This window comes from Bufo bufo, chromosome 3 (genome assembly GCF_905171765.1).
Source record: "Bufo bufo chromosome 3, aBufBuf1.1, whole genome shotgun sequence".
Lineage (NCBI taxonomy): Eukaryota > Metazoa > Chordata > Amphibia > Anura > Bufonidae > Bufo > Bufo bufo.
In genome coordinates, this window is record NC_053391.1 from 639,298,140 (window position 1) to 639,324,138 (window position 25,999).

The 25,999-nt window shown below is 43.4% G+C and overlaps 1 protein-coding gene across 4 annotated transcripts in view; it reads right to left on the minus strand.

Annotated features, from left to right (window-relative positions):
* SPATA13 (spermatogenesis associated 13) overlaps positions 1 to 20,090 on the minus strand; it is an 81,869-nt gene extending 61,779 nt beyond the window's left edge. For 2 of the 4 annotated variants that reach the window (XM_040426195.1, XM_040426193.1), the window contains exons 1-2: positions 19,741 to 20,088; positions 15,682 to 17,435 (exon numbers count right to left, since the gene is read on the minus strand). In XM_040426195.1, coding sequence (XP_040282129.1) covers positions 15,682 to 17,274 — 1,593 coding nt within the window. In that variant the 5' untranslated portion in view covers positions 17,275 to 17,435; positions 19,741 to 20,088. Of the gene's footprint in view, positions 1 to 6,338; positions 6,554 to 15,681; positions 17,436 to 19,740 lie in introns of those variants that run through there. The other 2 variants (XM_040426194.1, XM_040426197.1) reach the window with 2 other exon arrangements.
* Positions 20,091 to 25,999: the final 5,909 nt, after the last annotated feature.

The window sequence follows — 25,999 nt, forward strand, 5'->3', positions numbered from 1 at the left end:
TGCACACACTTCTGATCAGAATAGGCATCGGCACGATGGCCAGCGCCGTCAGACTGGACTTTGAACTAACAAATCACTGCCATTTTTTGTGTTACTTTATTACATGCATTAGTCACTGGTTTTATAGCTCTATATGATTAACATTTGATTTCAGACGTAATTTTGACATTTTATCCCTTTCACACCTGGACCTCTTCATGGAGACAAAGTGCCCGCACACAGCTTTGTATTATATATCGTATCCTACTTTTCCCCCAAGGTCATAGCCAGGCGAGACTGATCACCCAGTACTAATGCTATTGGACATGCAGGAGATTTTTTCCTCTAGATTTAGCTAGCGTGTACAAGACTCTTTACCCTGCAGTAATACATACTACTTAACCAGTCATAATGCATTATAGTGTCTGGGAGCGGCACCGAAATACAGTTTCACACTTGAGCAACAGGTTCCACTTATAAATGGTGTCACCTTTCCAATATTACTGCAAAGGCCAGATATACATAGGAACACGGCACCTGACCACTAATACAAAAAAATGAATCGATAAACTTTAAAGGGCTTCTGTCATCAGGAATATTGTTCTTAAACTAGATGACTTTAGACATGTGCTAATATCAGCTGAAGCTAAGCCCTTGTCCCTTCTTTCCATGTGCCTCAGTTTTAGTGAAATATTAACTTTTATTTTATCTAATGAGCAATGGGGGTGTTGCCCCTACGCCTAGAGGCACTGATCTCCCTCCTCTGGCCTGGCCCTCATCATGCTGATTGAAAGGGCATCCCACTCCATCTACCTGTGGCTCGCTGCATATTGTGTGTTGGCGAGTCTGTTGCATTGAATTTGTGAAAAACTATTTTCAGAGTGTTTTATACTGATGATCTATCTTCAGGACAGGTTATCAGTATCTGATCGTATCGTGGGGAGGAGGGGGGGGGGGATATGACTTAATTGAGCGCTGTGGCCTCTTCGCAGCTTACCAAGCACAGTGCCGTCCTTTGGATAGTGGCTGTGTTTGGTATCACAGCACAGCCCCATTGATTTGAATGGGACCGAGCTTTGCCTAGGCCATGTGACGTCACTGGCCCAGGAAGAGGCCTCTGCACTCACTGGAGCGCTGCGGCCTCACCAAACCTCAATTTGTCCATTTATGGAAATGTATAAGTAAAAAAATAAAATAAAATAAAAATTATATTCATTACTAGAGATAAGTGAATTTCATGTTATAAAATTTGTTCACACTTCGTTTGGTGGCAAAAGCAGAATGCGTTATGGATTCCGTTACCACGGACCATAACGCAATTCTATGACTGAATGCCTTTAGAGGCATTCCGCTATACATTCCGTCATAATAGAAGTCTATGGGCTGCATAACGGATCCGTCCCGTTTCCGTTATGCAGGAGAGGACTCCCCTGTATAACGGAAACTGGACGGATCTGTTTTGCAGCCCATAGACTTCTATTATGATGGAATGAATAACGGAATGCCTCTAAAAGAATTCTGTTATGCATTCCGTGGTAACGAAATCCATAACGCAATTATTATTTTTTTTTTATTATTAATTCCATTTTATTTTGTTTTCTTCATAATACAAAACACGTATCATAATAGAAAAAACAGCCAATACAGGGTAGCCACTATAAAACAATAGTCAACTATCCTATAACATATCACAGAATCCTACAAAAATTATAAATAGGACTGTAAATTCACAATCAATACACACAATAAGACTATAAGCACCCATCCCTTCCCCCCCAATTGTCTGTCGTCACTACAACTCTAATAAAAACCGACAGTTTCACTAGTAGCTATGTCTAAACAGTCCTACGTGCCGCTCTCCGTTTCCTTTCCATATCCTCAAACTTTAATTTGTTGAAGGTACAGAATCCATTCATTTAACGAAGGTGGGGAGACAAAACCCCAATATCTAACTAAAATAACTTTTGCCACCATCAAACCCCTCATCCAGATCTGTCTGACCCGGACCGGGACTTCCATATCTAACGCATAATCTCCCAGCAGCACTGTCACCATCCCAGGGCTATACCTCGAGGAGGATTCCTTTTGTAGGGCTACAAAAACTTGTTCCCAATACCTTTTTATTTTACTACATTCCCAAAGTAAATGCCTGAAATCCGCGTTCACATATCCACATTTAGGGCAGGAACAGTCTTGGCCTTTATTTTGGGGAAATTTTGCTTGGGTTTTTGGCGTATAGTACAAACGGTGGAGGATCTTAAATTGGATTAATCTACGGGCATTAGAAATTGTAGCCTTTCTTACGTTCCTATATATACTAGACCATTGCAATGGTGAGCAATGCAATTCTTGCTCCCATTTACTTGAGCTTTTATATAAAGTTACAGTTGCTAATGCTGTTCGAAGTTTACTATATAGGCTAGCTATCTTAACCCTCTCATCTATCTGGGCATAACAATAATAAAAAAATACATTCTCCCGTGGACAAATATAACCTTTGTTCCTAGAGGCCTCATATGCGTGTTTTAAATGTGAATACATAAACACATCTAATAATGTACTATTAGTGAAATTAAAGTTCGAAAAAGATTTAAAGTGTCCACATACGAAAAGATGACACACATTAACCACCCCCCTATGTAGCCAATAAACAAAATCTGTGATTTTGAAGAATTCTATCAGATTCCTGTTCTCCCACAAAGGGGTGAAAGCAAAAGAGTAGGAGACTTTCAAAATCCTTTTAAGCTTAATCGCATTTGTAGGGACCAAGGGATCAATAGGGACTTCCTCACCCCCAAATAACCAGACTAATATTCTCTATTGGTTTTTCCAAAACCTGCGACAAATATTGTGCTAATAAACTATCTTTAAAATTACAACAACGCTGAACCTGTGCACATAAATAATACCCCTGAAAGAAAGGGAATGATAGCCCACCATCTGATTCCGACAACCATAGATATCTTTCTTCCCCATATTAGATCGTTAATAAGTCTCCAATCTATAAAAAAAAGATATCATCGATCCAAACTGCGGAGGCACACATCAGGTACATCACAATAGGCAAGATAATCATCTTAACCAACGCTAATCGATCAGTCTGTGCCAATATCAATTTCTGCCAAGCGCATATTAACTTTATTCAAAACCGGGACTAAATTAAGCTCATAAAACCTCTTTATGGGAACCCCAATCTTAACCCTTAAATAGTAAATAGTCCAGGGTTTCATTGGGAGCAAGGACCCGTACTCCACTCCCCTCATCTACGGCCTTGCGGTTAAGCGGGAGGAGCGATGACTTGGACCAATTAATCAGATAGCCCGAAAATCTACCAAAGTCCTCTATTAAGAAAAAGGGGGTCAGTCAGCACATCCCAAAGCGCAGGGGCACGTTGCTATGGCTGAGAACAAGACTGTTAAACAAAACATGCAATGCAACAGCTCACTGCAAACCAAATAAAGTACAAAATTGCATCATAATTGCAAATGCTATACTAATAAATTAGAGATGCTTGGCAAATCGTTTTGTACAAAATTATTTGAGCCCGTCTGCCGCACGTCAAGGCGATCTCTAGTTAGACGGGTTCCTAACACTAAATTTTACCTGTTATGTGCACTTTCTGAATTTTATGATAGTCGCTATGGCACATAACAAGTATATTTAGTGTTAGGAACCCGTCTAACTAGAGATCGCCTTGACGTGCGGCAGACGGGCTCAAATAATTTTGTACAAAACGATTTGCCAAGCATCTCTAACTTATTAGTATAGCACTTGCAATTATGATGCAATTTTGTACTTTATTTGGTTTGCAGTGAGCTGTTGCATTGCATGTTTTCTTTAACAGTAAAGTCCTCTATTACTGCCATCACATAAGGGAGGATTTTCCATCCCTGGTCCAAAAACAAACAATCGGTGTAGAGGCTTATTTTATCGCTCACTCCTGCCACCCCAAAGCCGTCTATGCTGTTATCTGAACGGATCTTACAGGCCAATGGTTCAATTAATAGAGCAAAAAGAAGGGGAGAAAGAGGGCATCCCTGTCTCATCCCTCGCAGCATCATAATTGGGGAAGAACCAATGCCGTTAATGTTAATACTTGCTGACGGCTGTTCATATAACATTTGGGTCATTTCTATGAATACAGTCCCCAATCCAAAATGAGACATAGTAGACCACAAAAAAAAGACCACTCCATCCTGTCAAACGCCTTTGCGGCATCTAAGGACAGGATGGAGTGGTCTATACTACCCCAACAGAAAAATTCAAATACACCCTATAGAGACTCATCTGTATTTGTCGGCCCGGAATGAATCCCGTCTGATTGAAATGTACCAAAGAGGCTATGACCCTTCATCAACCGATTAGCCAATATTTTTGCAAAGATCTTGTAATCTGTATTTAAGAGCGATATGGTTCTATATGATCCCTTATCGCATCTATCTTTATCCTTTTTCAACACGAAGGTAATCACTACCTCTCTGAATGATGGAGGCAAAGAGCCAGATACACAGGATTAATTCAAGACCCGCAAAAAAAAATTGAAGGAGCGATTTAGCATGGTACCTATACAGTTCAAATGGCAAACCATCAGGACCAGGGGATGAATTATATTTCAGTAATGGAAGTATCGATCGCAACTCCTCCAAACAAATAGGCCGATCCAACATTTCCCTATCCTGTAGATCTAACTGGGGAAGCACTAGTTGTTGTAAGTATTGCTCCATATCATCCCGACTAAGCGTAATGTTAGACTGATAAAGCGAAGAGTAGTATTTCACAAATTCCTCCCTAATCATCTCTGGGGACCTCATCCTATTACCTTTTGAATTCCTAATCTCACTTATACTAGTAGCCTCTCTCCGATTAGCAAACAACCGTGCCAAGAACTTACCTGTTTTGCCCGATTCACAGAAGCGATTTTGACCCTGGAAGAGAAGCTTATGTTGAGCTTTGCTATATAAGAGTATCTTGAACTGTGCATTGGCCTCTTTTAACTGGGTTATGTTTTGCTCATTATGGTGGGCAACCAATACACCCTGTAATCTCCTAATTGTCTCTGTCAACTGTTGTTCCCTTTGACGAAGTTCAAGTCTATACCGGTTAATTTTAGTAAAATATATGCCCCTTATATGGGCCTTCAATGCATCCCACACATAATGGATATGTTTCGAGCCTACATTGAAGCCCCAGAATTCCTGTATATCCTGGTCTATCCGACCTTGCTCCCCTATCACATCAAACCAGTGCGAATTCAATTTAAAGGTTCTGCCTGGGACTGGAGAGTCCACCTCTCTGAACGAAATCAGGACTGGAGAGTGATCTGAGATTCCATGAGGTTCGTACTTCATTTTCACAATTTGATGACTCAAATCACGACTTGCAAAAGCCAGATCAATACGGGACATTCACCCATAAGACTGGCTAAAACAAGAGAAAATTATCTCATTTCCATAGAGGTGGTGCCAGATATCAACCAGCGCCAGCTCCTGGCAAACAGAACTCAAAGGAGATCCAGTCCGACCTTGCCCAGAAGAGGTAGAAAAACGATCCAACTCAGGATCAGGAACAGAGTTAAAATCTCCATAACGCAATTCTGCTTTTACCACCAAACGAAGCGTGAACGAATTAAAAAAAAAGAAATTCACTCATCTCTACTCATTACATCATCGTTGTATATGGCACAGTGATTAAGACCGAGTCACATAAAATCAGAATACCCCTATAATAACCAAGCACAATATACCTCTTTATTAGAGGGGAGTCTAAACAAATTCATTACAAATTTTCCCCTAAAAATTCTGATTCTAGCAAATCAGAAACTTTTGTAAGCCCCCCCCACTTCTGTTTATATGTAAAATCTACCCAAGTGCATACCGTACTGAGAGCGCAGCCCAGAAAAGAAATCCATAGAGAAATATATAGAACGTACCCACGACACAGATCATGTAAGGCTTACCACCATGTATGGAAGGGGGCACGTTCAACCCTACTTGCAGCTGGTTCTTTTGCTACCCACATTTTGCCATGGCAGCAGGAATATAGACGTGAGTGTATTAAATTTGCTTTTCCATGTGGCTTTCAATAATAATTTTTTTAGAAGACAGTTTTTGCATTCATATACTCTCATCTGTGCCCTAAGAAAACGTGGTACAAGTCATTGCGCCTTTTTTATACCAAAATATCAATGGTTCACTCCCTACTCAACGCAGTTTATGGGTGTTGCAAAATCTCTGTAAGCTTGCCCTACCACTGGAAACCTCAGTGGCCCCATGTATCAATCAGAAGATCTGGTGGCGAGCTCTCCCCACCATCATCTCTAGACAACTCAGATTCTGTTGATTATTCTAACCTCAACTCACCAAATGTGGTGGGACCTTCCTTCTCCCAGGTGCCAGATGTTGGTCCGTCATCACCTGGATTACAGGAGTCTGGTAGATGGCCCCTATGCAGAGGTATAGTAGAAATGCAGCGCAGATCATGAAGGACGTGACACAACTTATGAAATTCCGCCCAAAGAACAAATGTGTGAAGTGAATGTTCTCATCGTTCTCAGTTTTGCAACTAGTCTTTAGTGTGCAAGAAGACTTCCTTCCTTCCAGCTCAGACAGACGTGCTTCACTAGATCTTCTCTAACAATGCGCTGAAAGCTCAGCAACGTATGGACGACTTCCACATGCAGAACAGGAACTTAAGCATCAAAATGTCAATCAGATAAGTTGAAGTGTAGGTTGACCCTTAAAGAGGTATCCTACCCTCAGGATAGGTCACCATCTTCCCCCCCCCCCCTCCCCTCGGCAATCTGCTTTCCACAAGTAGCTCCATTGCTGAAACTACACAGGGTCGTCCATTATGTAGAGGACAAAGCTGGTTATTGCAACACTGCTGTATAGCAAGGGTTGTTGGGAAATTTCAGCTCTGAAGCCTGCAGAATTTTGAACACAGCTCTGAATTACGTGTATAATACAAGCTGTAACTGAAGGTCAGTATGAGATCTGTAAGGGTACGTTCACAAAATGGAATTTTAAAATCTGCTAAAAAAAAATAATAATTCAGCACAGAATCCTTGCATGTATTTTTTTTTTTTTAAACTAATGGGTGTTTACTTCAACAAAATTTTTTTCAGCTTGTGGCTTTTCACACGGATGCATTACAAAAAAAAAAAAAAAAATATATATATTATATATATATATATATATATATATATATATATATAAAAAAAAAGCCCCAATAGCATGCTGCTTTTTTTTTTCCCCACATAAGTGCTGCTTACCACTGAAATGAATTGGAGGCTGTTTTGACGCATTTGTGGAGCAGATTTTGGGGCAGAAATGCTCCAGAATCAGCGTGAAAAAACACTGTGTGAACGGATGATAATTTTTTGGGGTGAAAGCATTCTAATACATGTAGAATTTACATACATAATAAACATTATCTGTTTAGTTTAAAGGGGCATTTCCATCACAGTAAGTCATGGCATATGCAATGGGCGGCTGCGCCCCAGTGCCCTCTATGTCGCGTCCCAGGTGTAGGAAATTCTGTGTGGTATATTGCGGCCTAAAATGTCTCTTCATGTGTCACGGTGCTCCTACAAACTCACCTCTGCTCTATCCTTCTCTCATTATGCTGTACTGACAAGCTGACTTGATAACTTGGCTTCTTCTTTATGCTGCACTTTACTTTGTAGTTTGACTTATCTTCAGCCAAGGAATAGGTTAGAATCCTGGCAGCTCAAACATGGAGTCTCAACCAGCCCAAACTAGAACTGCCCCACCTCCTTCTGGTAGCAAGCAGGACTGGCCCACTTCTGACCAAAGGGGGGGGGGGGGGGGGGGGGTGTGGAATGGCAAGTTCCATTCTATCTAACTATAGCTCTGCCGTGTTTGCTGCCACCTGCTGGTGACATGGCACATTACATGAACAGTTACATAACATTATTATAAAGGCACAGTGTTGAGGGACCTGGAAATAATTATATAGGTAACAGAGGTTAGATCATAAAAGATAGTAGCAAGGTGCAAAAGTGGCAACACCACTCTGGGGTGTTACACATATCACTAGGATGCCACCACTTTTAGTGGGGGTTCTACTGCCTGGCACCACCGTTCCTTAGACTTGCATTGTATTAAAAAAATAAAATAATTTAGATATATATATATATATATATATATATATATATATATATATATATATATAAAATAAAAAATATATGCACATACATACAGTGGAGGAAATAATTATTTGACCCCTCACTGATTTTGTAAGTTTGTCCAATGACAAAGATAGGTAGGTTTATTGTAACAGTGGCAGATAGCACATCAAAAGGAAAATCGAAAAAATAACTTTAAATAAAAGATAGCAACTGATTTGCATTTCATTGAGTGAAATAAGTATTTGAACCCCTACCAACCATTAAGAGTTCTGGCTCCCACAGAGTGGTTAGACACTTCTACTCAATTAGTCACCCTCATTAAGGACACCTGTCTTAACTAGTCACCTGTATAAAAGACACCTGTCCACAGAATCAATCAATCAAGCAGACTCCAAACTCTCCAACATGGGAAAGACCAAAGAGCTGTCCAAGGATGTCAGAGACAAAATTGTAGACCTGCACAAGGCTGGAATGGGCTACAAAACCATTAGCAAGAAGCTGGGAGAGAAGGTGACAACTGTTGGTGCGATTGTTCGAAAATGGAAGGAGCACAAAATGACCATCAATCGACCTCGCTCTGGGGCTCCACGCAAGATCTCACCTCGTGGGGTGTCAATGGTTCTGAGAAAGGTGAAAAAGCATCCTAGAACTACACGGGAGGAGTTAGTTAATGACCTCAAATTAGCAGGGACCACAGTCACCAAGAAAACCATTGGAAACACATTACACCGCAATGGATTAAAATCCTGCAGGGCTCGCAAGGTCCCCCTGCTCAGGAAGGCACATGTGCAGGCCCGTCTGAAGTTTGCCAATGAACACCTGAATGATTCAGAGAGTGACTGGGAGAAGGTGCTGTGGTCTGATGAGACCAAAATAGAGCTCTTTGGCATTAACTCAACTCGCTGTGTTTGGAGGAAGAAAAATGCTGCCTATGACCCCCAAAACACCGTCCCCACCGTCAAGCATGGGGGTGGAAACATTTTGCTTTGGGGGTGTTTTTCTGCTAAGGGCACAGGACAACTTATTCGCATAAACGGGAAAATGGACGGAGCCATGTATCGTGAAATCCTGAGCGACAACCTCCTTCCCTCTGCCAGGAAACTGAAAATGGGTCGTGGATGGGTGTTCCAGCACAACAATGACCCAAAAAATACAGCAAAGGCAACAAAGGAGTGGCTCAAAAAGAAGCACATTAAGGTCATGGAGTGGCCTAGTCAGTCTCCGGACCTTAATCCAATCGAAAACCTATGGAGGGAGCTCAAGCTCAGAGTTGCACAGAGACAGCCTCGAAACCTTAGGGATTTAGAGATGATCTGCAAAGAGGAGTGGACCAACATTCCTCCTAAAATGTGCGCAAACTTGGTCATCAATTACAAGAAACGTTTGACCTCTGTGCTTGCAAACAAGGGTTTTTCCACCAAGTATTAAGTCTTTTTTTGTTAGAGGGTTCAAATACTTATTTCACTCAATGAAATGCAAATCAGTTGCTATCTTTTATTTAAAGTTATTTTTTAGATTTTCCTTTTGATGTGCTATCTGCCACTGTTACAATAAACCTACCATTGAAATGATACTGTTCTGAGACTTTTCATTTCTTTGTCATTGGACAAACTTACAAAATCAGTGAGGGGTCAAATAATTATTTCCTCCACTGTACATACATGTGTAACATCCCAAAGTGGCGTTACCACTTCTGCACCTTGCTACTGTCTTTATTGGTCTAACCTCATGTCATCTTAAGCATTTATTCTAGGTCCTCCACACTGTGCATTTCTAATGTTATGTAACTGTTCATGTAATGTGCCTGGTTCACCAGCAGGTGGCAGCAAACATGGCACAGCTATACTTGGATAGAATGGAAACTTCCATTCCATTCTAACACCCCCTCTGGAGAGAGGTGGGAGAGTCCTACTTCCTGCAGGAAGGGTGGGGACCAGTTAGTTAGTCTAGCTTAGCCCCTGCTAGGGGGAAAGGTGTGCAGGGGCACGTATCTGCTAGACGTGCCCACACCAGTCAGAGCACCCTAAGCTCTGATGGCCATGGAGGCCAAGGTTTGAAGCCTCAGGAGCCAGGAGGAAAGTTTCCTGGCATAACCTAGAGTCAGACTACAAAGTGAAGTGCAGCATACAGAAGAAGCTGAATTATACAGCCAGCCTGTCAGTGCAGCAGAGTCATAGAGAAACAGATATAGCAGAGTGGAGTTTGCCTGCCAGTTTCATGCTAAAGCCTGCTGGAACCAAGGCCAAGCCTGTAAACTGTTCTGGAGAAATGTTTATGCAAAGTGAAGCTGCCATTAAACTTCATCTCAAGGTCTGGACTCACGTTATTCTTTTATCCTTCAATTATTCCCCTTATTTATGGACTCTGCAAGATAGAAAAGCATTAGTGTACTTCACTTTTGCATTCCCCCCTCCCCCCCTCCAAGGTTTACGTTAACTGTAGGGCAAAAGTTGATGTGAACCCAGCTTAAAATAACCTGACAAGTAGTGGAAATGAAGATGTACTTCCCATTTACACAGAAGCAGAAGTCTACCAGGTTCCGAGATGGTCCTCACCACTAATGATCAGCTTCATTCTCTACTTCTTTAGTACACATCTCACACAGTCGGACTTCTGTGGTGGCCCCAGCTAGAAGCACGTGCACACAGCGACTATTCACCTGAATAGATATACACTGAACATCAAAATTTCAACGAAAATCCGCTCATATGAGTGTCTTGTCCTGTGTGGACCTGGCTTAAAGGGGTTATCTGGGTACTGATCATGATGACCTCCCCCCTTATGAGATCGGCAGGGGTCCCAGCACCTCCACTATCAGCTGCTCTGGGGACTCCCGGCAGCTCATCAAGCACAGCGCCGTACAAAGTATAGTGGCTGTGCATGGTATTGCTGCTCAGCCCCATTCACTTCAATGGGGCTGAGCTGCACCTAGGCCACGTGACCGATGTATGGTGACGTCACTGGCCTAGGAAGAGGACGCTGCGGGCTCACAGAGGACTGCCCTGCATAATGGAAACGGGACGGATCCGTTTTGCAGCTTATAGACTTCTATTATGATGGATTGAATAACGGAATGCCTCTAATGGCATTCCATCATAGAATTGCGTTATGGTCCGTGGTAACGGAATCCATAGCGCAATTCACCTTTTATCAGCAAACGAAGCGTGAACGAATTTCATAACCTGAAATTGGCTCATCTTTAATAAAATTTTTATTTTTATTTTTTTTATTACGGTTTTCACCATAGGGGATAATTTGTGTAGTGTGGGCTGTTACAGATGCGGCAATGCCAAACATGTGGGGAAAAAATTATTATTATTTTTTTTTTTCTTCATTGAAAAACATTTGACAGGGAAAAAAAGTTTTTTTTTTAAACTACTTCGTCCCACAAGGGGACTATAATAGACAATCTTTTGATTGCTTCTAAAATACAATGTGCTCTTTCTATAGCGCATTGCATTTTAATGTCAGTGCTATACTGACATTGACCAGCAGGCTACACCAGAGAGGTGCAGCCTGCTGGAGAACAGTCAAGGCAGGCTTGGGGCCTACACCAGGTCCCTGCCTACCTATACACACACCGGCACCCTGCATTTGCATGAGATTGCAGATGAGACAGAGGTTAAACAGCCCAGATCGGCACTCCTGCCAGTCTGGGCTGTTAGAGCAGGAGCACGGCTCTCTGCCAGGAGACCTGTGCAGCGCTTACACTGGGCCCCTGTGAAAAGGCGGTGGCCCGGCCTGTTAATGACCGCTGTATTGGTGGCCACTAAAGGGGTTAAGGCTGGTCCCTGTCTCGGGGGTGATGTAACTGGAGAAGTGGCAGCTCAGGCACAACTCTCTCCATCCAATCCTAAGGGCTCATGCACACAAACTTCCCCCCAGTGTCCGTTCCTTTTTTTGTGGCCCATATGCGGAACAATTCAATTCAATGGGGCTGCAAAAAAACAAAACAAAAAAAAAAACGGAAATTACTCCATGTGTTTTCCATGTCTGTATAGCTGTTCTGCAAAAAAAGAAAAACATGTCCTATTATGGTCCTCATTACGGACAATGATAGGACTGTTCTATTAGGGGCCAGCTGTTCCGTTCCGCAAAATGCACATGGCCGGTATCCGTGTTTTGCGGACCTCAAAACTCCCAACGGTCGTGTGTATGAGCCCTAAGGGAGCTTTGCCTATTGCTAGCCGCCACATTCTTCACATACTTTAAAGGGGTGATGGGGTCTGTTCACGGCCACCTCTACTGAAGTCTTAAGGAAAGCCAAGCAAAGTGTTCCTTTTTTTAACCAACGTCTATGAAGGTTACACGGCCAAATCCAGTTGGCTCCAGAAGTGGATTAAAGAGGACCTGTCACCTCTCCTGTGTGTTTTAGTAACTTCTTGCCTTCCCCATGTAATAATTCTGGAGCATCTGTTGTTATCACTCTATGTGGCGCTATTCCTTTATTATTCCTTCTAGAAGTTATGACTGAATTAGGCCCCATGCACACAACCTTAATTTTGGTCCCTGTGCTGTCCACGTTCGTATGTCCGTTCTGCAAAAAAATTAGAACATGTCCTATTCTTGTCCATTTTGCATTGCATTGTTACGATGGGTACGCAAAAAGAGAAAAAAAAAAAAACGGATGCAACACGGACATCACGCAAATGTCATCTGTTTTATTTGCGGACCGCAAAATACACGCGGTCGTGTGTATGCACCCTTACTATCAGTTTGTAATAAAGCTTCAGACGGGTGTTACCGGGGGTGGCAGGCGGTTGGCAGTACTGATTGTATACTGGTAGTCTGTGCAGGGACACCCCCCTAACTGGTAACAGCCACCTGGCCCTTCACTACAAACGGTTAGTAAACGATTCATTACTTCTAGCAGGAATAATAGAGAATGGCACAACATTAACTAATAAGAATAGAGGCTCCAGAATGGTTATTACACGGGGAACGCATGTAGTTACTAAAACAGACATGTCAGGAAAGGGGACAGCTTTTTAGTAGGTTTGCCCTATACATTAGTCCGGTCTCAGAGCCTAGAACCCCCTTTTCACGGTTCTTACTATACCCAGCATAGATAATCATATAACCTAATGGAGGAGAGGGCCTGGTTTTACCAAAGTGGCTTGGGCCTTATACGGCTATGCGAAAGTGGGCTTCAATGATTATAATTATTTTTTTTCCTTCTCGCTCATGCTTTCCCTCCCATACCTGGATGCTAACTACTGAAAATTATTAAAAGACATTCCATCATTAAATAGTTATATCTCCCTTTTAAAGTTAAAAAAGTGAGCTCTATGTACAATCGTTTCATGTAGTAGTATTCTTTGTCCACTAGGTGGTGCCGCAGCTACAGGATGATATAAAACCATGTGCTGCACCGGCTTTGTCTCACGTAATGTATTCTAAATGACGCAACCAAAAGTAAACATATGCAGCAGCTGCCCGGGTAAAAACTGCAGAAATAAGGCGCGTCTGCGTTTCGTGGACTTGTCATCCCTACGTGATTATAAACAAAGCCGTAAATCAAACAGAACGCGCAGGAAACAATCTGAGCTTTGACTACACAATCGTATATGTTTAGAGTCAAGCCTATTACAAGGGATTAGATAAGGATCTGGACACGCTTCTTTGTAGAGCGAAGAACTCAAATCACGTCAAGCTTAGAGGAAGTCAGCACAAAATGAAAGACTAAAACTTCCGTAATCAGCCTATAGATTTCCCTGGAAGGATCCTGGTCTTAGGGCTACATGACGACATGTGTCACGCAACATTTTGTCACACCAATGTCACGCGACAATTTTTTATAATGATAGTCTATGGTGTTGCACTGCAATATGCAACATGCTGCGACACGACAGGAGCAAAAAAAATCCATCCAAGATACCATCATTATAAAAATAGTCGTGCGACACCAATGTCGCGCAACATGTTGCAGTGTAGTTGTGCCCTATGTGTCGCGCAACCCATGTCATCGTGTAGCCCTAGCCTTACTCATCAGGGAAGGTGGGGCTGAGATCAGTCAGCAAGCAAGGGCGGCCATACACTTAATAGCTGTTGGCACGCAGCAGTATTTGTCTGGCCGAATAATGCCGGGGTAGCGGCCGGATCTCCGCCAGATCCAATAGGGTCGGTGAACATTCTGATAACATCCAGCAATGCCGGATCCGGAAACTACTGCCGGCAGTGTGAGACAGGCCTATGTCTCCCGTCTCCCACGTGCAGGTGTATTCAATGGGAAGAGAGAAGGAAGTCACTGCCAGAGACGTCTGATGACGGCTTATCTCCCAGGAGAACAAAAGGATCAGGCAAAAATGGTGCCTGAAGCTGAACTTCTTCCTTTTCTCCGGGCAAGAAAACAATGGGGGAGATTTTTCAAACTGGTGTAACATAGAACTTGCTTAGTTGCCCATAGCAACCAATCAGATTCCACTTTTATTTATTATAGCTCCTTTGGAAAATGAAAAAGTGGAATCTGGTTGCTATGGGCAACTAAGCCAGTTCTACTTTACACCAGTTTGATAAATCTCCCCCAAAGTTTTTTGCATCATGTGACCACTAGATGGAGCTCAGTGCAAAGAGATCAATGGTAAAGTATATAAATTCCTATGCACTGAGCTCCCCCTAGTGGTGGCTGAAGGCAAACAGCTTTGTAATAGAAGAAAGGCAGGATTATCAATGTATCTCACTTGTATGTTGTAAGTATAAGGAACCCCATAGTTGTGAAGCACCTGTTCCTCTTTTTCCACCGTGGAATTCGGATTACGTGGGCGAGATGGAGGGCAACGTTTCTTATTGCTTTTTTTAATTAAAATTTCTTACAAATGTAAATTCATCAGAAATCTGGGACATTGCAGCTTGCATTCTGCACTGCCTAGGAATGATTGACGCATTCACGAATATTGAAAAACTGGGTAGGACCAGGGGCCCATAGTAAGTTTTGTTATGGGGCCCTGTGAGATCTGTGTACACCCCTGCCCACCACCTTATTCATGCTAAAATAAAGAAGGGATTCAATGGGTTTCAGATATAAAAAATTGTGGAGTTGTTGCCAATAGCGATCAGACTACAAGTTAGGGCTGATGCCCACGGCCGTGTGCCGTCCGGGCCCGTGCTGCGGACCGCAAATTGCGGACCACAATGCATGGGCACCGCTGTGGGGCAGCCGCATGCAGATCGCGGACCCATTCATTTGACTTGGGTCCACAATCCGCATCCTACTTTTTTGCGGTGCGAAGGCACGGCCAGAAACACCACGGAAGCACTCTGTAGTGCTTCCGTGGGGTTCTGATCCGTGCTTCCGCACCGCATCTCCGGATTTGCTGACCTATTCAAGTGAATGGGTCTGCATCCGTGATTCGGGGTGCACACGGCTGGTGCCCCGTGTATTGCGGACCCGCCGTATGCGGGCAACGGCCTTGTGCATGAGCCCTTAGAACACGACCCAGTGGTTGCCATCAGCCATACATCCACTTTAAGTCTATTTAAGTTTTTATAAACGAGGATTCACCTTGTCACTCGCAATGCCTGAAATGGCCATCACTACGATATAAGGTTCTTACCTCATGCTTTTCTTCATTAACCACGTTGAGGCTCAGCTGAGAGTGGCTGCTGACTCCACTATCCTCGGTACCATCATCATAATAAGTAATCTTAATGGTGTCCTTAAAGGACTGAGGACTTCTGTCCACTTTTATGGCACATAATTCAGCCCTTTCATCACTTTCCATAGAGCTCAATGATAAATTGCTGTTGCGGTTAGTACCCACGATGGAAGTACTGGGGCTCTGTGGCTTGGGAGCGGTCGGTCTCATGGGTGTTCCAGGAATTCCTAAATCTGAAGCAGAATGAGGGATCGATTTAAGTTCCTCAGTGTCTGAATAAAATACATCACTGGCCAACTGGCTTAAGCTACTGCTAGTAGGAGATGGACTACATGTTTCGGAAAGGCCTCCTGAAGAGTACAAAGTTAAATTGGTAGGCAGCACGTGTGTTTCAAGATCGTTCATGTGGGTTCTACTGGTGTTCTGTGGCATCCTCGTCTCAGAAGATGGGGAATATGGATTATATATACACCTCTTCTTTTCGATGTCAGCACTGGTAGAAACTCTCCTGGAATAGTCATCATGCAGCCGACTGTTTGGCCTACTCCTGGGGGGTTCTTCAGGAGTTGGAGAGCTGCACTTGCTACCGTCTCTTTTCCAATGTCCATCTGTAACATTGCTCATTATCTTTAATACTCTATCAAAGTCTTTTGCCCTGATTGGACTTCTCCATCGCTTTGATCTTCTTTCAGGAGTCCCACCAAGATTATCAGCATCCTCAGAGGTGTTTAGACTACTTTTTTGTAGGATCTCCTTTTCACTACTGGATTTTACATCCGCTAGATTTGAAGTAGATTTCCTTTTGAATGAGCTCTTTTTGAGAAAGTTGAGGTTGTCTGTGCTTTTACTTCGTCTGTAGATGACTTTGTTGCTTTCCAGGTCCTTCACTATGATCTCACACACATGGTGTTCCTTTCCAACAGGAGACAAACTTAGAGGACTATGGGCTACACGCGTTTTGTCACCATCTAATAAGTTGATTCGGCCAGCTCCGTAGGCACGTCTAATGCTGCGGGATCTATGAGTGCTTCGCAAGAAGGAGTTATCAGGCTCCTCCATGTCGGATCCATCAGACTGGCGACCATCCACCAAATTACAATGATCAGGCGATGATTTTGAGCTAGGCAACCTACAAGTGGTCTGAGAACTCAAACACTCAGAAGACAAGCACTTCTGGATGTCACCTCTGCATTCGCTTATGATGTTAGAGTTTTCTTTTGCTTGAATTCCTTGCAAAACCGATGACTTGAGTTTTTTGAAAGAACCCATCTTCCTCAGAGAGGACAATGCATTCCAGGTTGAGGAGTTTCCCACACCTATCATGGAACGGGGCCTTTCATTATTAGGACTCAGCCGTTGTTTTGAGCTAGTGAAGAAGTTTGAGGGCTTGAAGGAGTCCTGATCATCCTGGGAGTCCCCTTTATTGCTGCATGTCCCATTGTGACAGCTGCCATCTGAGAGAGTTCTTGAGACACTTTTGTCTATACCTTGAGAGGTTACTACAGAACTGTTCCCACAGCCCTTGGAGGGTGACGTCATACTCTCAACCATGTGAGCATCAGGATGAATTCAATCTACGGTGCTCAGGCACGACGTTATAATATAAGCTTGTCTCAAAATGCAAAAGTGTCATCTGCTCAAGGTCTTTTGTGTCTTGCTTTCCCGCTTCTATTGTTTGCATGGAGGTTCCCAACGGCAGCCCTCTGCTCGCCCTTAAAAACAAAACAAAGCCAGCATTAAGGAAAATCTTCACTTTACACAATTCTACCCAAGTGGAAGTGGCATGGGGGGCAGGGGACTGCGTCCTGCTTTATTAAGACCCCCCATCACATGAGATCTTGGAAAGGGAAAGCTGCAGCAGAGCAGAAAGACAGCGGAGCAGTAACCTCCTAATGAATGAGAACTCAGAACATGGGCTTTCATCCCATTGTGAAGTGGCAAGTGTGGAACCATGTGAAAACTGTGGGGCAATTCTGATGGAGAAACAAAGCTGTCAATCTTACCAAGACATAACAGGACTGTAGAGCTGGGCCTGCAGAAGGCTATTTGCAGTCTTGGAGGAAATGCCATCATACCATACATAAGGAAATATTAAGGCTGTCATGATAATTTTAGATAGGGTGGACTCTGAGACATACACTGCAACTGGAAAAACTGTGTGAGTACTCAAAATACAAGACTTCCATCATCTCCACCACATGAACAAGCCCTTTGTTTGCAAACCTACTGAAGCTGTCTACGCTGGCCAATATTTTACAGTGAATTTTGATACCGTCCTTAATAAAAAGGTAAAGTAAACTTGCAGACCTCAAATGGATATTTGCTTGGTTATTCAAAAATACCAAAATCATGCCAGAGCAAACTAGCGTGACAGATGATGACACTGGAGGGGGGCAGGGGTGGAAAGGCACACCACTTGATTTATGTACAAACCGGTTACTCATTAATGACTGGTTGCTGGGCGATACACCTAATCCAGAATCAGCTGCTAGTGCGGTCAGCCTGCTACTTCTGCATACAGTAGGACATTATAAGCCATAAATCCACTCTTCATGAAATATACAAAGGCCAAGGCTACACTAAGAAGCACAAGGTGGCAGGGCACTTTGGTGGTACAAGAAGAAATGCTGCCCACCCCTTCGAAGTATACATCATTTACAGTTTAATAATGGTCAGGTAGGGAAATCCATGTGAACTTTCAAGGCTTGGACAAGACAAACAGGAAATGAAGCCCCCCTTAGCAACGACAACACACACAAAAAAAAGCTGTGAAGAACCAGCAGGGGGGCTACTGGCCACACACACTTGACTGGTCTAGATAATAAGCTTTCCCAGGCTAGACTTGATGTCTCAGAGTGATCCACCATCATCTCCTCGGAAGACTATCCAAAATTTGTAGACAATGTAGAGCCTTCCACCACAGCTTTCAATATTAGGATTACTGGGATACAACGTAACTAGAGACGAGCGAATTTCAGGTTATGAAATTCGTTCACTGGTAAAAAGGTGAATTGCGTTATGGATTCCGTTACCACGGACCATAACACAATTCTATTCCTTTATTCATTCCGTCATGAAGTCTATGGGCTGCAAAACGGATCCGTCCTGTTTCCGTTATGCAGATGGTAACGGAATCCATAACGCAATTCACTTTTTACCAGTAAACGAAGCGTGAATGAATTTTCAAAATATGAAAATTCGCTCATCTCTAATGTAACCGTAAAAACCACGCTATTATAACTACCTGTTACTAGCCAACCTATGGCGATGCATCTACAGGCGGCCATACGTATTAGTCTAAAGTTGGTCAAGATGGACGATTTCAACCAAAAAGATGGTTCATTGCGTGAATTTTAATGATCATTTTAGCAGACTATCATCGCTAAAAAAAGAAGTCGGCTGTGTATGTTTAATATTTTCTTCAGATAGAGGTCTCTTGGGATGAACGTTCCCAGAAAGATCTTTCATCCATCGTCTGGTTTCCTTGGCAGTGCGATCTACTGTAACACCCAATATGGAGTAAAAGGTGTATGGCAAACAAGATCAAGATTATTCAACCATCTCCTATCTAATGTGTATGGTCATCTTTAGTCTACATGCTGGCATTTGTAGTACCCCAGGGATCAGACAGCTATACCTTGGTGAAGGCTGCAGTAAGTCAGTGCAGAGCAGGCTGGGTCTACCCCTCCAGGTAACAGGTGCACTGCCAGCTCACATCTTACACCTCCCCATGGGAGGTCGCAGCACTCAGATCACTTCCTCAGCCTCTCCGTGATCTCTTTTATTCCACCAATTCACCCGAATGAATCCAGATTATATGCATTTATAAGAAAATGCAAATAAATAAATAAATAAATAAATAACCCTTTGCATCGTGGCTGCACCCAACATTACCTACATATAGTCACAAAGTAAATTATTAATCCACCAGATGTAAAATTCCAGATTCCTGATAAAAGCACAGGAGAAGCTGATCAGCAGGGGAAGGGGAGTAGGTGCTGGAAGGAGGAAACCTACCTGTGACTGATGCAAGGTGCCTAGACCTAGAGGCAGTCTGTCTGGTGGTCCCCACTGCTGAAGGAGGCAGCTCCTCTGTCTTGCCTTTCTCTCCAGTACATGTCATTTGTAGAAAAGGGTGGTCTATATGCATTCCTTATGGATTTGCAGAAGTCAAGGAGCCCATAGCTGCTTGAAGGAGTCCAAGAAAAGTCCAAGGGAGCCAGTGTGATGTGCAGGCTTCAGCTGAGAGCCAGGCTAAAACAGTGGAATTGTGCAGCTGGCAGCAGGGAGTGCATTTGGGGAGGAGGAGGAGGAGGGTGTAGACTTGGAGGCAGAGGGAGGAGAAGCTGTTAGGAGATGGGGGAGGCTTGTTCCCAACTCTTCCCACACCAGCCTGGTCCCTGGTGCAGGCTCTGGCTGAGGTGTCCTGCTGGGGGAGCAGCTTTGACTTATTAGCACATTTAATCAGCAGCATTCTGATGGCTTGCATTGAATGGCAGGAAGGAGGGGAGATAGGATTAGAGCCTTGCCTCCATTACTCCCATGTGTTAGAAATGACAGTGCTGTGATTTACTGTGTGTGCTGCCAGGCATGTCTTTCATGTCACAGGGATTATTATTAATATGGCTGTGTGTGGTGTCATACACTTTTATAGGTTATTAGAGCAGATTACATAGGAGACAGTTAAATGCCCCACAGCCATTGGGAGCGCTTGGCTGCTCCTGCTACTGTGTGTTCATCAAGATGCAGCATGTATCATGTCTGGGCTTTCCTGCCTATTAGAAGTGTATCTAATATATATATATATATATATATATATATATATATATATATAATGTGATGCAGAGTGGAACGGAGCTAAAGGACAGGTATGGCTTCTCCTTTTTTAGAATTCACTCCTGGTTTTGGTTTCCAAAGCTTCATCAGAAAACCTGAACGTGTGGCCGTACCCTCAGGCACCATGGCGTAGGGCAACTGTTACCTCTGCGGCTACTAGTTACTTCCCTGTAGTACAAGGGTCAGCGACCTCCGGAACTACAGCTCCTAGCATGCTCAGTTCACTTCTATGGTTGTCTCATCATAGACATGGGGGCATATTGCTAGGATATGCCCCCATTGTCTTATAGGTGTGGGACCCGCACCTACAGTACAGACCAAAAGTTTGGACACACCTTCTCATTCAAAGAGTTTTCTTTATTTTCATGACTATGAAAAATGTAGATTCACACTGAAGGCATCAAAACTATGAATTAACACATGTGGAATTATATACATAACAAACAAGTGTGAAACAACTGAAAATATGTCATATTCTAGGTTCTTCAAAGTAGCCACCTTTTGCTTTGATTACTGCTTTGCACACTCTTGGCATTGTCTTGATGAGCTTCAAGAGGTAGTCCCCTGAAATGGTTTTTACTTCACAGGTGTGCCCTGTCAGGTTTAATAAGTGGGATTTCTTGCCTTATAAATGAGGTTGGGACCATCAGTTGCATTGAGGAGAAGTCAGGTGGATACACAGCTGATAGTCCTACTGAATAGACTGTTAGAATTTGTATTATGGCAAGAAAAAAGCAGCTAAGTAAAGAAAAACGAGTGGCCATCATTACTTTAAGAAATTAAGGTCAGTCAGTCAGCCGAAAAATTGGGAAAACTTTGAAAGTAAGGGCTATTTGACCATGAAGGAGAGAGATGGGGTGCTGCGCCAGATGACCTGGCTTCCACAGTCACCGGACCTGAACCCAATCGAGATGGTTTGGGATGAGCTGGACCGCAGAGTGAAGGCAAAAGGGCCAACAAGTGCTAAGCATCTCTGGGAACTCCTTCAAGACTGTTGGAAGACCATTTCAGGGGACTACCTCTTGAAGCTCATCAAGAGAATGCCAAGAGTGTGCAAAGCAGTAATCAAAGCAAAAGGTGGCTACTTTGAAGAACCTAGAATATGACATATTTTCAGTTGTTTCACACTTGTTTGTTATATATATAATTCCACATGTGTTAATTCATAGTTTTGATGCCTTTATAGTCATGAAAATAAAGAAGACTCTTTGAATGAGAAGGTGTGTCCAAACTTTTGGTCTGTACTGTATATCGAGAACAGAGCCCCGTAAGGTGGTGGCTGGAGGACTCCGGTCCGGCCACCACCAAGCCGGCTCCCCATAGAAGTGAATGGGAGCGCACTGCGTGTGACTGGCCGCCGCTCCCATTCACTTCTAGAAAATGAATGAAGGGCGGCTGCGCAGTGCGCCCTCCTTCACTTTCAGGGTTTTGTTCTCGATATAGGTGTGGATCCCAGCAGTGGGACTCGCACCTATAAGACAATGGGGGCATATCCTAGCGATATGCCCCCATTGTCATGAGACAACCCCTTTAAGAACAGCTATGCAAGTATGCATGCTGGGAATTGTAGTTTCCCCACAGCTGTCGTGCCAGAGGTTGCGGACCTTCTGGTCCACCTTCTCCTGCGTTCAGAGGTGGACTGACATGCTCAGTAGCTACTCCCTTCCTCCTCTTAGTGCTGGTGCAGTGATCTCCTAGAGAAGAGGTCCAGACACCTTTCATTTAGGGCTCATGCGCACAAATGTATTTTCTTTCTGTGTCCGTTAAGTTTTTTTTGTGGACCATATGCGGAACCATTCATTTTAATGCAAAAAAAAAACAAAGTTACTCCGTGTGCATTCCGTTTCCGTATTTCCGTTATGCAAAAAAATAGAACATGTCCTGTTATTGTCCGTATTACGGATAAGGATAGCACTGTACTATCAGGGGCCAGCTGTTCTGTTCCACAAAATACGGAATGCACACGGCCGTCATAAGTATGTATTTTTTGCGAATCCGTTTTTTGCGGACCACAAAATACATATGGTCGAGTACATGAGCCCTTATTCATTCATCACTACTTCAAAATTCATGGACATACGTATATAGCTATATATCTCTCTATAGAATGTGGAGTAGGAAATAGTGGGGGCATTACACACTGTACGTATCTCTGGCCTATATGTAAGAGCAGGGGGCGTAACTACCATAGCGGCAGACCATGCGACTGCTATTGGACCCAGGGCAAGAGGGGGCCCAGTCTTAGTAGAGATCATCTCCTCTTCTACTGGGGGTGAAAACGTGGTCAGGACTCTATCCTCTAAGGCCTCATGCACACGACCGTTCCGTTTTTTGTGGCCCGCAAACCGCGCATCCGCAATAAACGGAAGCCGCCCATGTGCCTTCTGCAATTTGCCCATTGTAGAAATGTCTATTCTTGTCCACAAAACGGACAAGAATAAGACAGGTTATATTTTTTTTGCCGGCCTATGGAACAGAGCAACGGATGCGGACAGCACACTGAGTGCTGTCTGCATCTTTTGCGGCCCTATTGAAGTTAATGGGTCCGCACCCGAGCCGCAAAAACTGCAGCTCAGATGCGGACCAAAACAACGGTCGTGTGCATGAGGCCTAAACTAAAGAAACAACTTTTAGCAAATGAGCCAGTGGAAAAAATGGCCCAAGGGTCGCTGAAAGGGGAAACCCTTCTGTCCTGTGAGGGGGGCCTGGTTTGATCCTTGCTATGGGGCCCTTCTCTATGTACGCCACTGTGTAAGAGGTTATTTTCTATGCAGGGGAGTAAGGCGTTAACAAGAGCTAATTACAATGCATCCTGGGAAGGCAAACAATACGTGAGTGAAAAACTGTTATAAATTAGTGGGATAACGCCTTTAGTTTATAATGCTGACAAGTCCTCCGGAGAATGTAACCCTCCTCCCCAGCTCTTCCAGTTCTCCCACTTGTCAAGTGAGTGCTTCCAATTATAATAACAATAATATTATATGAAGGAAGTTACTGTTTGTGCAGTCCGCTGGTATAATCTCTGAAGAATAGGCCAATCTCAAGCGGTCAGTATTTTGCATTAGCCAAAACCAGGAGTGGGGCCAAAACGAGGAGTGGGGCCAAAACACAGAAGAGCAAATCTAAAAATTAAAAAATGCCAAATGCAGTGGAAAAACCCCCCACAAGAAAGAGCTGTGCATGATGGAAGCCTAAAGGCCCTTAAGGCTACTTTCACACTAGCGTTTTCAATTCCGCTATTGAGATCCGTCATTGTCAATGGGGGCAAAACTGAACTGAACGAAACAGAATGCCCCATAATGGTTGCGTCCCCATCGTGGACAGAAAATCGCTGCAAGACGGATCCGTCCTGACACACAATGTAAGTCAATGGGGACGGATCCGTTTTCTCTGACACAATCTGGCACAATAGAAAATGGATCCGTCTCCCATTGACTTTCAATGGAGTTCATGACGGATCCGCCATGGCTATAGAAGACATAATACAGGTCGTGTGCATGAGGCCTTAGCTTCATTCACACGTCAGTGATTTCCATCAGTGAATGTGACCCAAAACCAGGACTGGAGCCTCCACAGACATCAGATATAAGGGAAAGATCTGCACCTGCTCTGTGTTCAGAGCCGCACCTGGTTTTGGCTCAAAATCACTGATGGAAATCACTGACCGAACACTGACGTGTGAATGAGGTGTTACGAATGAATTTGCGTTGGCAATTCTTTATTTTGATCAGAATAATCATATGCTTCATTTGCCACCTGCATTTTTTTCTGTCTTTTTGGCAGTTTTTTCCCAGTATTTATTGCACCCCGTGGCCTAGATTAACTAATGTATCAAGAAGCTTTTAAAGGGCAAATGGCCTTCATCATGTAGAGAAAGTGAATACAAGGCACCTACTAATGCATTGTGATTGTCCATATTGCCTCCTTTGCTGTCTGGATTCATTTTTCATCCCCTAATACACTGCTCGTTTCCAGGGCTTATGATCACCCTGCAATCCAGCAGTAGTGGTCGTGCCCGAACCGTGGGAGCACGCGTAGGCCGGTGCGTTTTCCTATAGTGTGCAAGCACGACCACCACTGATGGATTGTAGGGTGGTCGTAACCATGGAAACGAGCTGTATATAATGTGCAGATCGATAGGTCTGAGCTGTGAGATTCAATAAAATGAGTAGTCATGAAATTAACCTTATAAATGCCGGTGGACAACTGTATAGCTGAATTTCAGCACAGTCTATTATTTATTGAATAACACTCATCCATTTTACCTGTGGAATAAAGGACCATTGTCTGCTTATATACGGTTTTTCCCTAAACAGTTACAGTGAAGACTTGAATGGCGACATTCTGCAGAATACAATACCCTTGTACGCTTTCCAGTGGTTTAAAAAAAATTAAATAAAGATAAATAATCTGGCTAAGGTTACTTCCACACCAGTGTTTTTGTGGGATCCGGCAGGCTTCAGCAAAAACTCTTCCGTTACTGATAATACAACCGTCTGCGTCCGTTATGAACAGATCCGGGAGTATTATCTTTAACATAATGCATTCTGTTCTGTTCTCATACCGGAGAGCAAACCGCAGCATGCATCGGTTTGCTTTCCGTCCTTGGATGCAGGGCAAAACCCACAATGCAAGTCAATGGGGACGGATCCATTTTCTCTGACACAACAGAAAACGGATCCGTCCTCCATTGACTTTCAATGGAGTTCATGACTCATCGGTTTTGCTCCGCATCCCAGGATGGAAAGGAAACTGCTGCATGCTGCGGTTTGCTCTCCGGTATGAGAACGGAACTGAATGCATTTTGGAGCACTCTGTTCTGTTCAGTTACGTTTTTTTCCCTATTGACAATAAATGGGGACTAAATGGAAGCGCTTTTTTCCTGGTATTGAGACCCTATGACGGATCTCACTACCGGAACATATTATCGCTAGTGTGAAAGTAGCCTAAACTGACTAAGGAAGTTTTGGAAAGTTTAAGTATGAGCGAGGCACAGCCGGTGACATAGCAGACGCTAAAAATAAGTAGCCTGACTTCAGATAAGTGGCTGTAGGCAAAAGCTGCTAGTGACTCAGTCTGTAATTTGCTTTTCGCGGCCTTGATGGAAAAATGGGGATATAAAAAGACTAAACAGACGATTCATAATGCAAATACCACTTATAGAGAAAGCATTCATTTATATTTCACGATTTACAATGCATTCGGAAAGTCCTCAGACCCTTTCACTTTGTTCACATTTTGCTATGTTATGGCCTTGTGCTAAAAAAAAAAAATCAAATGTTTTTTCCTCATCAATCTGCACTAAGGCTAGGTCTACACGACAAATAGGGTGCAACATTTGTCCATCTCGATGGATTTTTCTGCGACTGTTGCGTCGCAGTCGCATCATGTCGCATGTTGCAGTGCGACACCATAGACTGCCATTATAAAAATTGTCGCG